The 14962-nt window shown below is 32.4% G+C and overlaps 7 protein-coding genes across 7 annotated transcripts; 3 read left to right on the top strand and 4 right to left on the bottom strand.

The window, feature by feature from the left end:
* Positions 1-375: 375 nt before the first annotated feature.
* On the bottom strand, positions 376-1170 carry COQ11 (ubiquinone biosynthesis protein COQ11; the record flags this gene model as incomplete). Its single annotated transcript, XM_004180632.1, has 1 exon — positions 376-1170. One exon carries the CDS (start codon positions 1168-1170, stop codon positions 376-378), a length of 795 nt encoding a protein of 264 aa, XP_004180680.1.
* A 296-nt stretch (positions 1171-1466) lies between these two features.
* On the bottom strand, positions 1467-2606 carry GCD7 (translation initiation factor eIF2B subunit beta; the record flags this gene model as incomplete). The annotated part of the gene is made up of 1 exon (XM_004180631.1): positions 1467-2606. The coding sequence occupies one exon, from the start codon at positions 2604-2606 to the stop codon at positions 1467-1469; it is 1140 nt and encodes a 379-aa protein (XP_004180679.1).
* A 428-nt stretch (positions 2607-3034) lies between these two features.
* Positions 3035-3640, bottom strand: SEC72 (Sec63 complex subunit SEC72; the record flags this gene model as incomplete). Its single annotated transcript, XM_004180630.1, has 1 exon — positions 3035-3640. The coding sequence occupies one exon, from the start codon at positions 3638-3640 to the stop codon at positions 3035-3037; it is 606 nt and encodes a 201-aa protein (XP_004180678.1).
* Positions 3641-4228: 588 nt separating this feature from the next.
* GSP1 (Ran GTPase GSP1) lies at positions 4229-4894 on the bottom strand (the record flags this gene model as incomplete). Its single annotated transcript, XM_004180629.1, has 1 exon — positions 4229-4894. One exon carries the CDS (start codon positions 4892-4894, stop codon positions 4229-4231), a length of 666 nt encoding a protein of 221 aa, XP_004180677.1.
* Positions 4895-6160: 1266 nt separating this feature from the next.
* Positions 6161-10435, top strand: TBLA0E00970 (uncharacterized protein; the record flags this gene model as incomplete). Its single annotated transcript, XM_004180628.1, has 1 exon — positions 6161-10435. The coding sequence occupies one exon, from the start codon at positions 6161-6163 to the stop codon at positions 10433-10435; it is 4275 nt and encodes a 1424-aa protein (XP_004180676.1).
* Positions 10436-12054: 1619 nt separating this feature from the next.
* On the top strand, positions 12055-13389 carry EXG1 (glucan 1,3-beta-glucosidase; the record flags this gene model as incomplete). Its single annotated transcript, XM_004180627.1, has 1 exon — positions 12055-13389. The coding sequence occupies one exon, from the start codon at positions 12055-12057 to the stop codon at positions 13387-13389; it is 1335 nt and encodes a 444-aa protein (XP_004180675.1).
* A 551-nt stretch (positions 13390-13940) lies between these two features.
* HRI1 (Hri1p) lies at positions 13941-14666 on the top strand (the record flags this gene model as incomplete). Its single annotated transcript, XM_004180626.1, has 1 exon — positions 13941-14666. One exon carries the CDS (start codon positions 13941-13943, stop codon positions 14664-14666), a length of 726 nt encoding a protein of 241 aa, XP_004180674.1.
* Between the last annotated feature and the right edge of the window lie 296 nt (positions 14667-14962).

Raw genomic sequence — 14962 nt, 5'->3', positions numbered from 1 at the left:
TGCGTTTGTTTTATATGCTTATTTCAAATAATAATATAAACTTAAAACTAAATTGTAAGTACAATTTATATATAACTTTCTTAAAGCAATTCAGAAATATTTCTGTTCTACTGCCTCTCCTCTCAATAAGATTGATAATATTAAGAGAGGCATTGAATTAGCAAGTTGCAAAATTTCCAAGGCCAGTTTCTCTCTCTAGTCCTTAGAATATTCAAATTTCCGCACCGTATTTGGTGATAAAAATGTGAAAAATCGAAATGGTGCGAAGACGAAAAAAAACGTGGAAAAAAAACGACGCAATGCTGGTGTACGGTAGTAGCAGGAATTAAAAATATAGAACAAAATAATGCAAATTTCACATGTAAGGATGTGCGTTTAAACCAGAACAGGCTTGGCCAACTCATCGGCAGAGACAACGCCGCAGGCTTGAGGGTCGCCTAGTCGAGATACCAGCTGGGCGGCTACCTGCTGAGTAGTGAGTGGCGCTGGAATCATACCAAAGCAGTTGCCCAGCCCTACCACATTCGAGATAGCATAACGAGGGTTGTCAAGCAAGCCCTCTTCTTGGTCATACATAAACCCTGGTCTGAGAATCAAAGGACGGACATATTCAGGATCGGAGTGATGTAATATATGATGTTCAGCAGCTCTCTTGGAGTCAATGTATCCCTGTGGTATCAATGGAGAACCGTTATGTGCTGAGATATAAGAGAACGATATCGTTGATTTGGTATGCTTGGCAACCTCGCTAACTGTGTCGCATAATAGAGTAGCTGCACGAGTGTTAACGTTGTGATACGTTAATGGTTCAGTCTCAAACGGATTAGGTTGTTCAGGACCTTTACAGACCTCATCCCATATGACTCCCGGGAGGGAAGTGATAGGGGCATTTGCCAATTTCTTGTAACCAGCACCTTCAAATAGAATTCCCACGCTATGCACTACGTGGTCTGCACCCATTAGAACAGATTTGTAAGAATGAGGGTCAAACAAATCACCTTTTAACCAATTGACTTTATCTACCCATTCATTAGGCTTTGCAGGACTATTGAATGTTGGTGTTTTGCCGCTCCGAGTAATAGAATAAACTTTTAAACCACGGTTAACACTTTCTTGACAAATACGTTTACCTAAAAGTCCGTTACCACCAAATACAACTATTTTACTCATTCTTGTTTTCTTGATTAATTACCTTTCTATCTTAGCGCTGATCTTCACTTATAAAAAGGGATAACCATTCTCTTTTACCTACTTTTTAATTATTTAGTTTGAATGATCCTCTTACAAAAAAAAAAAAGTACGCTCGGAGTATGAAAACAGGAATGGGTTCAACTATTCCCAAATAGGTAATTTGTAAGAAGAATAGGCTTTTCGTATTAAATAATTGGCGTATTAAAATGTTATTACTATACAATTCAATTACTTATTATATATCATGCATTTAATGGATAATGATACTGTACCATTTACTCTTTATCTTCCAAATTAACATCGATCTGTTTATAATTATCCCATGCAACTCTATAAATAAAACTTGGTGCAAACCCACCGATATTTGTAATAAATATATCAATATTTTCAGGTGGTACATAATCACTAATAGGATTAATAGTGTCTAATCTATTCGAAGGATCCATCTTACTCATAATCTTATCACTGCCACCATATTCCATTAATTTGTTGACATCGTATGGATACAATGGTGACAATTTATATAGACCACTGACAGCAAACACCGGAGTTTTAAATTCATGAGCACACTCACAAACGGATGATACGCCACTACTTGATAAAATAGCACCACCATTAATGAATACACCTTTAGTACCAATAATAACTTTACCTACTCTTGACATCAAGGCAAATACAGCAGAGTCTGGTATAATTGTAGTGTCAATGTTGTAAGAAGCTAATTTCTTAGCAAATTCATGAGCCTTGGATGTATTATTTGGATAACCTTCTGTAACTAAAACGCTGAACTTTCTATTATTACGTTCACGAGCTTTAATTAAAAATTTCAAAACAGTTTTTGATTCTGGAGTCGGAGTTAAAAGAATTTCATGATCATGAATTAAATCAATAGCAATTTGATGAATACCATCATTGATGTTTGTAATTTCGTCAATTAGATCTTTAATCGATTGAATAGCAATTTGACGGAAATCAGTTTTACTTTTTGTATTATTTAATTTATTCAATATATTTTTAGATTCTTCTGGCTTTTGTAATAAGTTGAACATAGAAGAAATCATTGGTTCAGCAACAGTACTATTTGAAACATTAGAAGTTGTTGAAATCTCATCTCTTATTTCTTCTTCAATTTCATCTCGAAGAGATGCTAAAATTCTTCTAATTACATTACCACATGCAAAAGCAGTTGGTTGAGCTTTTTCAATCTTATTACCCAATTGTCTAATTATTGTGATTAATTCATTAATATTATTCCAACGAGCTATTGATAAAAATCTTTTTAAGAATTGTAGAGTTTCTAATGCAATAAAATATGAACCTTCAATTTCTCTTCTCTTTAATTTATCAATAAAAGAATTGACTATGGTATTTAAATCTTTATTGGAACCACCATGTATCGTAGAAACAGACGACATTTTATATGCATGAAATTTTGATGATGACAAATGGTTGTATTTTTTTAAAATTTTGAATAGATCACTTCTTAAAAACAATGATAAATTTTTGTCTTATAATATTTTTTCTATTACAAATTTTTATCGCATTCGGTATTTGAAATTTTTTAAATAAAAAATTAATAGTAATAGCAAATACTATCAAAATTAATTAAGATATATATATATTCTTATATGAAGATTACAGTTCCAATAATGAAGTACGCGAGACACGTATATTTATAGAACCATTAAAATCAAAATTATTGTGGAATGAATGAATATTTTATATTTTTTTTATTACGTTTTCCCTATTTTAGTGTGCTACATAGTGTTTATATAGCTGGTTTTCTTTTCTATTTTAGATATTTAAATGATAGGATGCTCTGAATGTTATTATATGGAATATATTATATATCACCATTATATTCTGCTAAAAGTGTAACACATTGTAACATTAGAGCATTCAACTTTGGGTTTTTTGGATCTAAAGACAATCCTCTTTCACATTCAATTCTTGCTAATTCCCATTGTTTCAATCTTAATAGAGCATCCGTTTTTCTTAAAAAGACATCAGCATGAATCATCCCAGTATTTAATAACATATCTAAATCCTGAATAGCATCCAAATATTTCAAAGTCACCAATTCCAGATCTACTTTTTGTCTTAACATGAATTGTAATTCTTGTAATTGTATAGCAAAAGCCTCCCATGGGTATCTTTTAGTTGTTGAGGTATCAATAGCCAATGAAATATTTTTCAAAGCTTCAGGTAATTTTTTCTGTTGGGCAATATTTTTCATACCAGTATCAAACAAGCCTTTAATAACTTTTGATAATTCAGCATTTGGTTCAGGAGTAAAATTTGGATTTGTTGTTTCAATTAACCCTTTGGTTAGTCTATTAATTTGATTAACGTTGATTTCTAGAGATTCGTAATCAGCAGAAGGTTCTGCTGCCAAATCTTTTGCAATTGATATAAGTTTTGAATTAGCGTTATAATCTATAGTGGCCATCTTGAGATGATTCAGGGTCTGGACGGATCTGGAAAGGAGTTATTCACTAACTTTTTTATGATTATTATTTTTTATTGTTATTTTTGTTTTTAAATAATTGAAAGTTTCAAAATATTTAAAAAGGAAAAAGTCGAATTTGTTGCTAACGTTTCGGAATTGTCAAATGGAAAATCTATGTGGGAAAATCCTATGAAATACAATACGTATGTATACTACAGGTTATACTTGAAACCATTGCATATATATAGAAATAAATGTATGAGAGAACATATGGATTCCCTTAAATGAATTTAATAAATAATATATAATTAATTATTTAATTTTATATCTTGATAATTTTTTTTTTGTTATATTTTTAAATATTCGTGGGAGAATGTAACGAGGAAGATATTTAAGATTAATAGAATTATGGAATTTTTCTTGAAAAGATAATAATAATTATAGTACTAATATAATAAAGGTCACTATACAGACCATTTGAATTTGAAAATTAAAAAATTTTTATTTTTTTTAATATGAGATAATTTATATTTCCTAATTTTTTTTCTGTTTTTATATATATAAAAAAAAACCAACTTAGAAATTTATCTATAAATCAGCATCATCTTCATCTGGTAATGGCAAAGCAGTAGCTTGTTCCATTTCTTGTTGATATTGTTGCATCAATTGTTCATCGACTTGAACTTCTGGTGGAGCCAAAGCTGGAGAAGCAACGAATTCCAATTGTGGGTTACCAGCCAATTTTCTAGCTAACCATAAGAAAGGTTTTTCAAAGTTGTAGTTAGATTTAGCAGAGATATCGTAGTATTGTAAGTTCTTCTTTCTGTGGAAAGTGATGGTCTTGGCCTTGACTTTTCTTTCTTTGACATCGACCTTGTTACCACATAAGACAATTGGAATGTTTTCACAAACTCTAACTAAATCTCTGTGCCAGTTTGGAACGTTCTTGTAAGTGATTCTGGAAGTGACATCAAACATGATAATACCACATTGAGCATTGATATAGTAACCATCTCTTAAACCACCGAATTTTTCTTGACCGGCAGTATCCCAACAATCGAATTTGATTTCACCAAAGTTGGTGTAGAAAGACAAAGGATGGACTTCAACACCGATGGTGGCAATATATTTCTTTTCGAATTCACCAGTCAAATGTCTCTTAACGAAAGTTGTCTTACCGGTACCACCATCACCGACTAAGACTAATTTGAAAGTTGGAACTTCACCACCTTGAGCTTGAGCTGGAGTAGACATTATGATATGTATGTTTGGGTTTAATCTAACTAAAAACTGAAAGAAAACTACAAAAAAAGTACAGATCAAAAAATCTTAATCTAAAATAGTTGTAATTAATAGTTAAAATGTTTTTTCTCTTCTAACAAAATAGACTAGCTAAATAGAATGAAAATATGTGAAACCAAATGATTTGAAAAAAAATAATTAAAATGTAATAGAGGGAAAAAAAAATCCAGATACAAAGTATTATGCAACCCAAACAGAACAAAACAGGAGATTGCGAATTTTGTGAGGGATGAGGTTGCTATCCTAAACAACCAGAGAAGTTACCGTATAGATAGATGTCAATGAAAATTTTCACACTTGGAAAAAGAAAAAAAAAGAAAACAAAAAGGAAAGAAAAATAAAAATTAAAAAAAATAAAAAAAAAAAAAAAATAAAAAAAATAGTTCGTCCTAAATGATAAAAGTACATCCCACGTGACTGCCGGGTAACGTTCACGTGATTTCGTAGCTTATGATTTGGTGGACGGTATGAAAATTTTCCTGATTCGATTCTGATCAATGGCTTCCTTTTAAGGAAAAACAAAAACATGGTGTTTGGCGTTTTGCTAAAAATTTGTCAACTCCAGAAGAGCCTTACGAGAGAACAATAATACAAGCATCCTTCAGTAGTGGAAATCTGCAAAGAGTTTTCTACATTCTAGCCCCAGGAACGTCGAGAAATAGTTTCAAAAGTTCAACTTACAATCTCGAAGTTCTAAACTTAGACTTAACTATGGGTAAGGAACATTTTGCAAGAACAGGGAGTCTGGGGCTCAGTGTAAACCTAACAGAACAGATCTTGCAGAGTTGATTCAACGTTACTTTCCTTGAAAGAGACTTTTGAAATACCTTGATAGTCATTTATACATATATATATTCGTATGATAAATTACTAATAGTATTGTGTTTATACAATTTCTTTCTTTAGAACTACAAAAGTATTTATAGATCTATAGCTGACGAACCATTATTGCTTCCTAAAGAATTATACGCTACATCACAACCTACACTTCACACGCTACACGATACTACATATTACACACCTAATACATAAGACGCTACGTTAAAGGCTACGTTAAAAAGCTAACATTAACCCCAAACAAAGAACTTTTTACTCCCCCCATTGTATTTTTAATTTTCGTATACCCTACATTATAGAGCATTTCCCTTTCCATTTCTAATTTTCATTTCTTTTAAATATATATCTTTATCACAGTAATATTCTAATAATCATAATACAATGACCGACATTCAAAAGCCATTACCAAAAATTCCTACCCATATAACAAATAACGTTCCCGTTACAGATAGCCCTATAACAACTAATGAGTTAGCATCAAATAACGATAATCAGCTAGATAATAGCGAAGAAGATGCTGAAGATGACGACGACGACGATGATGATGATGACGATGAAAAGATAGATGACGATGAAGAAGAAGAATTCGAGTTTTTCCATACTTTTGAAAGGGAAAAGGTGAAAGGTATAATACATTTGATCACATCTGAATTAAAGGATAAAGGTTTGAATGTAGAATATTTACTAATACCATTTCGTCCTGAACAAAATAACGAGAAGTTATTGAAATTCTTGAATATCTTATTCCCACAGGGTAATGGTCAACCCATTTCTGAATCTCATCAATTAAAACTACTAGCTAAAACAGATGTCTTCACTTTATTCCAAGCTTTGAAATATATTTGGTGTAGATTACCGAACAATCAAATTATTGGTTGGAAATCGTATTATAAATTTAAATATAAAGAAAAATCATTAAATTATCCTCAGAAATCATTTTTAGAAATTATGCCCAAATGTTTATCATCTGCAAATCATGCTTCAATAGTTTATGATTTTTTCGATTTGATTGTCACTTTAGCATCGAATTCACAAAAGAATAAAATGAGTGCAAGAAAAATATCTAAAATGTGTGCTATTTGGGCATTCAGTAATGAAGAGAAAGATGATAATGATACAATTGCAGCTCCAGATTTCGATTCAAATAACCCTTATTCACATTTACCAAGCAATTCTATTCAAGAAGGGATAGAGAAATGGTTACCTGCATCAGATGCAATGTTCCATCTATTGTTAGCATTTTTGAGATCTTTCGTTCCCAAAGATTTAGAATCTTCAAAACTTCCAAGAAATTTAAAATCATTATTGTTCAATAATGAATATCCACCAATTAATTCCAATGCATACGACTCAAAAACCATCTTGACAATCCCATTAGTTACTTTAAATACATCTACTTTCTCCAAAAAGCCTTGGCATCTATTAGAAAGATGTGGTGATCATTTAGATTTCAAAGATTATGACGCTTTCCAAGCAAGAGAAGATTATGCTCTATTAAAATCTTTATTTAGAAAAAATAAGTCTAAAAATGGTAGTAATATTAAAAGTATAAGTAAAAAAATGTCTCAAGAATCAAGAAGGTTATTAAAATTAATGACTACAAAGCATTCCACTTTTCAACCTGGTTGGAATAAAAGAAGTTGTCTGAAAAATGTTAATAAACTAGAAGATAATATTAAGGTTGATAGAATAGATATAGATGATTATTTCATTTGGACTTGGTTATCTTCATTATCAAATGAACAAACAAATGATAAGAAAAAATTATTTGGTAGATCATTAATTTTAGAATTTGAATTCGATGGGTTTAAAAAATGGGTTGTTTTCCAAGAATCCGATATAACTATTGATCATATGAAATATAGCAGGCAAAGAGAATTAGAGAATACAAAAAAAAACTTAAAGAAAATTCAACCAAAAAAGAGGAAATCTCCATCTGAAGATAAAAAAATAAAGATTACGAAACATTTAAGAATAATGCTGCTTTCGCCAAGACTGCGGATAAGAAAATTGTTAAAAATTACATCAGATAGAAAAATATCCAATGGTTCAGTATCCTCAAATGGTTCTTCTATGAGTGGGGGAGATGGCATAACGTATCATACAACAATAAGTAAAGAAGCATTAAAGGGAAATAATCATCATAGTCATCATCATCCTCATTTACATCATGGTATTAATAAATCGAATGGATTTGAAAAAATAACTAAAAAATGGAATACCCTGAAGAAAAAAAGTACAGATTCAACCAAATCTAATGAAAATGTAAACAGGAAACCCGTACCACCTCCTATACACTTACCAACGGAAGATAAACGTGCAGTATCAAGCCACAAGACATTAAATCCAGAAAACTATAAGTTACCAGAAATTGAATATGATGAAGATGAATTTAAATTAGATTTACCACAGTTGAATGATGACAACGATGATCTTCAAAATGATACGGATTATGAATATGCAAATGATGAAGATGGTGTTACAATTACAATGCAAAATAAGGACGATACTACATTAATTAAACAAAATAAATCAATTCCTAATCCCAAGCATCACGTTAGAAAATCAGCTAGTGATCAAATACAAGAATTGAATGGTATGATGGAAAAGATGATGTCGTTTGAAGATAAATTAGAAAATTCAAGTTCATCAGTTCTTTCCACTTTCGAAAAGCCGGGTAGAGTAAATTCTAATAATAATAGTCAAATATCTGAAATTTATGATTATAGTAATAACTCTAGCACTCAATCATTGAATGTTAATACTAAAAACAATCAATTTCCTTATAATTATGGTAATAATAATATATATAATAATGAAAGAAGTGAAAATACTCCTAATTCTTCAATGACTCAACCACAACAAAATTTTGAAAATGAAAACTTACCTACAAGATCGCCAGCCAGATTAAATAAACCATTACCACAATCTAATATATATAATGAAAAGCCAGTGCCATATAATCAACGAAAGAAGATGCAAGTTCAAACACAAAACCTTCAATCTTCTCCTAATAAATCTATGGATCCTCTAAATGTTTCACCTGATAGAAAAATGCAACCAATACAAGGCCTAAATTCTCCCAAGAGAAATAATTATCAACCACAATTTAACAATCAAGGTCCACCGTCACCTGGCAGAGGTAATACGAATCAAATAATGAATCAAGGACCTCCTTCACCTGGTAGAGGTAATCCAAACCAAATAATGAGCCAAGGCCCACCCTCACCGGGTAGAGGTAATCCGAACCAAATAATGAATCAGGGTCCACCTTCGCCTGGTAGAGGTAATCCAAATCAAATTATGAAACAGGGACCTTCATCACCTAGTAGAGGTCATTCAAGCCAAATAATGAACCAGGGCCCACCATCACCTGGTAGAAATCCACTAAACCAAATGATGAATCAACCTCCGATGAATCAAGGTCAAATAATGAACCAAAATCAAATGAATCAAGGTCCCTTATCACCTGGTAGAGGAAGCCCAATGATGAATCATGGACCTCAAATATCTCATCAAATGGCGCAGTACTCATCTAATGGGAATCCACAACAAGCCTATCAAGATGGATACAATAATCAAAACCAACCTAATAGACAATCACCACCATCAAATGCTAAAGATTTTACTTACAAGACTAACCAAGCTGCTACCCACGGGCCTGCTCATGATACAGTCATTCCTTCTGTAACATCTTCAAAATACAGTGATGATGATAGTGATGAAGCTGATGCAGGTACGTTACATCTTGGGCCAGATGATAATCCGTATCTACGAAACACACAAAGAAATAATAATAATCGGGTAGTGTCTAATGGCAAGAATAATAATGACAATTATAATGGCACTCCTTCAAATATGAAAAATTCGCCTAGTATGAATATGATTAATAGTTGCCCTCCATATAACGGGAATATAAATAGGGGACCAATGAATAATAACATGAATGTGAATATGAATATGAATAATAACATGAATATGAATATGAATATGAATATGAATAATAACATGAATACGAATAATATGAACAATAATATGAACAATAATATGAACAATAATATGAACATGAACAATAATATGAACATGAACAATAATATGAACATGAACAATAATATGAACATGAACAATAATATGAACAATAATATGAACAATAATATGAACATGATTAATAATAATAATAATATGAACATGAATCAACAAACAAGAATGAATATCCCACCAAAGGGGCCTAGGATGATGAAGATGAGATCCAATTCACCAATGATTCCACAACAGGAAATGATGAATCCCGGTATGCCAAATCCAATGCAAATGCAAATGCAAATGCAAATGCCTCAAGGTATTCCAAGTGGTAAAGCGAACAAGAGAGCTAGTCACCGTATGATGATGAATCCTAATATGAGTTCCGGAATGAACCCAAATATGAACTCAAATATGAACCCAAGCATGAGTCCTAAAATGAATATGAATATGAATATGAATTCGAAAATGAATATGAACATGAACATGAACACAAACCAAATTAATATTAACGGAGTACCATATAATACTGCGGGAAACAGTGCTGGTAATAAACTGCATGGTAAAGTGGGTGTAAAACAAAAAGGTCACAAGCAATTGTACAACGATATCCGTAACGGCAATTTTGGCATCTAGTTTCTACTATTTAATTTGTTTATCTTTATAACTATTTTAATTTTAATATTTTTAATTCAACACATTTTTACATTTACACAGAGCAAGAGCGTTATCACAACTGTTCTTAGCACTGTAGCGTGGTAAAAGTTGTCTCCGTAACTTAATTGCAGTAGTCTAAAGTCACGGTTCTATCTATCATTTATAGAGAAGATTGTCTCTTGGGCTAAAGGTTATACAAAAAGGCAACGTAACCACTATTTCTGTTGATTTATATTTCCTGTTTGCATCACCATCAGCTCAATGAATTCTTCAACACAACATAAAAATATAAACATTGAAAAAATATGTCATTGCCTCATCGTTTACTAACTCAACACTTTCAGAACCATTCTATTCGGAAACAAGTAAACAGACTAGCCAAACGACTAACAAACTAAACCGTAAACAAGCAATACAATCTAGAAACGATACCATTTCCTAATGACTCGAATGATTATTAAGCTCCAGCGTGTTCCTGAAACTGCAATTAGTTCTGAAACAGGTTACGCCCAAAGCAGCAACATATATAGAAGTTAGCTTACAACCAACTTAGCCATTCCCAATCAGGTCTTGACCAATTTGTTCACTATGCAAAGAATGTCTTCAAACAGCATTCGTCTTAGACTGGAACAATAAGACAATTTTCCGGTGCCTTTGTCGGAAAAACTTACCCTACATCCTATCTATCTTCGGCGCTTCGTGTCCCAAATTTCCATATACGACATTGTGTCCCAAATAGTGTTTACCAATATATTTTTATTTTCGCGTTCCCCGGAGGACGAGTTTCGTGTTATTACCCGCCACGGCTGAATACTTCCTATTTTGGATATCCGTTAAGGAATCTTCACCTAATATAGTAATTTATAGGCATTTCGCAATGCCTACCCTGGCAGAAATGACGTGGAGTCTTTCTTTCAATTTTTTTCACCGTCGTGGCCTGGGGGGTCAGCCATTGGAATTGTGGGGGGATACGTCTAATCTAAGATTCCTCAGAATCTAGGCAAGAGGCGGGTCAAGAATGGCCTACTACGAAATATTCTCAAGAGACATACGGAATTGGGAAGGCTGGAATGGCTGTGACTTCTTCTGTATACTCTACTATTTCGCAGTTGTTTATTTTTTTATCTGTATCACAGTGGGAAAAAAACATTCTAAGGTTTACTCATACACATCCTTCTACAGGCTCAATGGTAAATACCGACAGGCCCATGCTGTATCTGGAAGTGCGTGTTTATGTGTGTGTGTAAAAGCACGCCAATGATGCTGTTTCCAATATAAATGCTTGAGTGTGTGTAATCTATTTTTAACCAGCTGTGTAAAGCATTAAGTTGTAATATGTTTCGAATATGTCTCTTAAACCCTCTGCATTATTCATTCATACGTAATATTCGACGCTTGAAAAAGAGTTAATTGAGCATCGAGTAAATATTCTTGGTCGGATTGGGCATCTAGGGATCGTAAACTTCAAATAGTTTTTTGATATAAATACTAGGCATTTATTTCTATACCATATTTCTTTCTCTTGTTAATTTTTAAATGCAAGACAACTAACTAACTATCTTACAATCGCTTACGCAAATACAATCGCTTAAAGAACAATGGTTTCATTTTCTTCCATTGTCGTTTCCTTATGTTCACTAGCTTCCATGGCTATGGCTCAGCCAGTGCCAGCCAAAGGTGCTAACAACGTTCAATTGTTGACCGCCAAGAATAACAAAAGATATTACGAATATGACTCAAATACTCCAATTAGAGGTGTCAACATTGGTGGTTGGTTAGTTCTAGAACCTTACATCACTCCTTCTTTATTTGAAGCTTTTAGAACTAATGATTATAATGACGACGGTATTCCAGTCGATGAATACCATTTCTGTCAAACTTTGGGTCACACTGAAGCTCAAAACAGATTAATTGACCATTGGTCTACATTTTACACTGCACAAGATTTCCAAGATATTGCCGATATGGGTTTCAACATGGTTAGAATTCCTGTTGGTTACTGGGCTTTCAAAACTTTGGAAAATGATCCTTATGTTACTGGTTACCAAGAATTCTACTTAGATCAAGCTATCAGTTGGGCCAAAAAAGCTGGTTTGAAAGTTTGGGTTGATTTACATGGTGCTGCTGGTTCTCAAAACGGTTTCGACAATTCCGGTTTAAGAGATTCTATCAACTTTTTGGAAGATTCTAATTTGGAATTGACTACCGAAGTTTTGCAATACATTTTAAAGAAATATTCTCAATCTGTTTTCGAAGATACTGTTATTGGTATCGAATTGATTAATGAACCATTAGGTCCTGCTATTGATTTGGAAAAATTGAAGACTCAATATTACGAGCCAGCTTACAAATATTTAAGAGAAACTTTAGGTTCTAACCAAAACATTATTATCCACGATGCCTTCGAAGCTTACAATTACTGGGATTCCTTCTGGAATGAACAAGAAAATGGTAACTGGGGTATCACTGTTGATCATCATCATTATCAAGTCTTTTCTCCAGGTGAATGTCAAAGAGGTATTGATGAAAGAATCTCTGTTGCTTGTGCTTGGGGTACCGGTGTTTTAAGTGAACAGCATTGGACTGTTGCCGGTGAATTCTCTGCAGCTTTAACTGATTGTGCTAAATGGTTGAACGGTGTTGGTGTAGGTGCTCGTTTCGATGGTTCTTATGTTAAAGGCTCTGCTACTTCCTATTACATCGGTTCTTGTCAAAATAATGATGACATTGATTCTTGGTCTGAAGAAAGAAAACAAAACACCAGAAGATTTATCGAAGCTGAATTAGACGCCTTTGAAATGAAAGGTGGTTGGATCATGTGGTGCTGGAAGACCGAAAGTGCCCCAGAATGGGATGTCAAATTATTAGCTGGTGCTGGTGTTTGGCCACAACCATTGACTGATAGACAATATCCTGGTCAATGTTCCAACTAAGGGTAAGGGAAGTAAATTTTCAAATTTCAAATTCATTTATTTTAATTCAATATTGAAAAATATTCATCTGAACGATGAATTCAATAATTTCATCTTTAAGATTTTAAATTCTTAAAATTTTACGCATTTTTTGGCTGTATTATATCTTCGCTTCTCTTCGATTCCATTTTCTGTTTTATTAGAGAGGAATACCTTTCCTTATCATCGCAATTTTTTTTTATTTTTCTATCATACTTTATATAATCTGATAAATTTTGTCATGAATCTATATACCATCCACTATAAAACTTATACATTAATACTTGCCAAATTCCCTTTTATGTTGTGATAAGCATCCAATGTTCTTTTTCGTTAAGAATATTTTGGATCTTGAAATTTTCTTTAATCGGGTATGCAATTATTTATCCTCCATACGTGGTAGGAAAGAAAATATTCTCCTTTTAAATCCTATATTAATAATAGTATTTCTGAATAAGAAATAAGAGGATACTTATCACTATAAAAGTTTTGTATAGTAACTCTCACATATATAAAGCTAGCCAACATTAAAAATGCCATCAATTGCCAAAAGAGTTGCCTTCCAAGTAGGTAGTGATATTTTTGAAAGAACTTCTACTTTCAGTTCAGCCTCTAACAATGGTTACTATATTTCTTTAAGACCCCTAGTTAAACCAAGTAAAACTTCAGAAATTGAATTTCCATTAGAATGGGCTTTTTGTGGTACTCCAGATAATATTAAAATTACTCAAAAATCTGAAAATGTAACTACCCAAGATTTCAATTTCTGGTTAGATACTAATACTTATTTGAATGTTCCAAATACTCATAGAGGTGAAGTTAATACTACTTGGGAAACATGGGAATGTGGATCTTTGAAAGAATCAGGTTCTGTTTTCCCAAACGGCAAGTCTTCTCCAGGTGTGAATTTTATTGAATTGTGGCAACCAATGAGGATAGACAAATCCGAAGAAGTAGTTAATATAACCGGTGTAAACAATGGTAGATCTATTGTATTCAAGGTTGATGATTCAAACTACCAAGGTTTAGTTGTCGTTGTTGGCAAATGGGTTCAAGGCTATTTGAGTAAAAAAAATGATGGCACTATTAAAGGTTTAAACTTTATTAGATCTGTTCAACAAGCGGATGAATCATATGAAACTACTTTTAAATATGGTTCTGATATTAGTAAATTTCCAACCAACTTTACTAACTTGAAAGTTGGTGAAGATGTTACTGTTAATGGCTTGGCATGGACAGTTGTTGAATATGACGCTTAGAATATTTATCTTAAATTTCATGACGCTTATATAATACTTTCCATTAACTGTTTACATATTATTAAATACATAGGCTCTTTCCTTTACAGTTTATTTTAATAATATATATTATTTCCAAGTCTCAAAATTTTACTGCTTTTATAATTCATCCAAAGTGTGACTTTATTGCTCAAAAAGAATAATAATACAAGACATAAAGTCACACTGTTCATCTTCGTTATGTATTAGTAATAATGATTTTAATATAAATTAGTGCGGCTCTAGCCTATCATATTATAATATATAGTTCAAATAAA

Source organism: Henningerozyma blattae, chromosome 5, assembly GCF_000315915.1.
Source record: "Henningerozyma blattae CBS 6284 chromosome 5, complete genome".
Classification (NCBI taxonomy): domain Eukaryota; kingdom Fungi; phylum Ascomycota; class Saccharomycetes; order Saccharomycetales; family Saccharomycetaceae; genus Henningerozyma; species Henningerozyma blattae.
The sequence above is the reverse complement of the archived record's forward strand: the minus strand, read 5'-3'. Positions and strand labels throughout refer to the sequence as shown.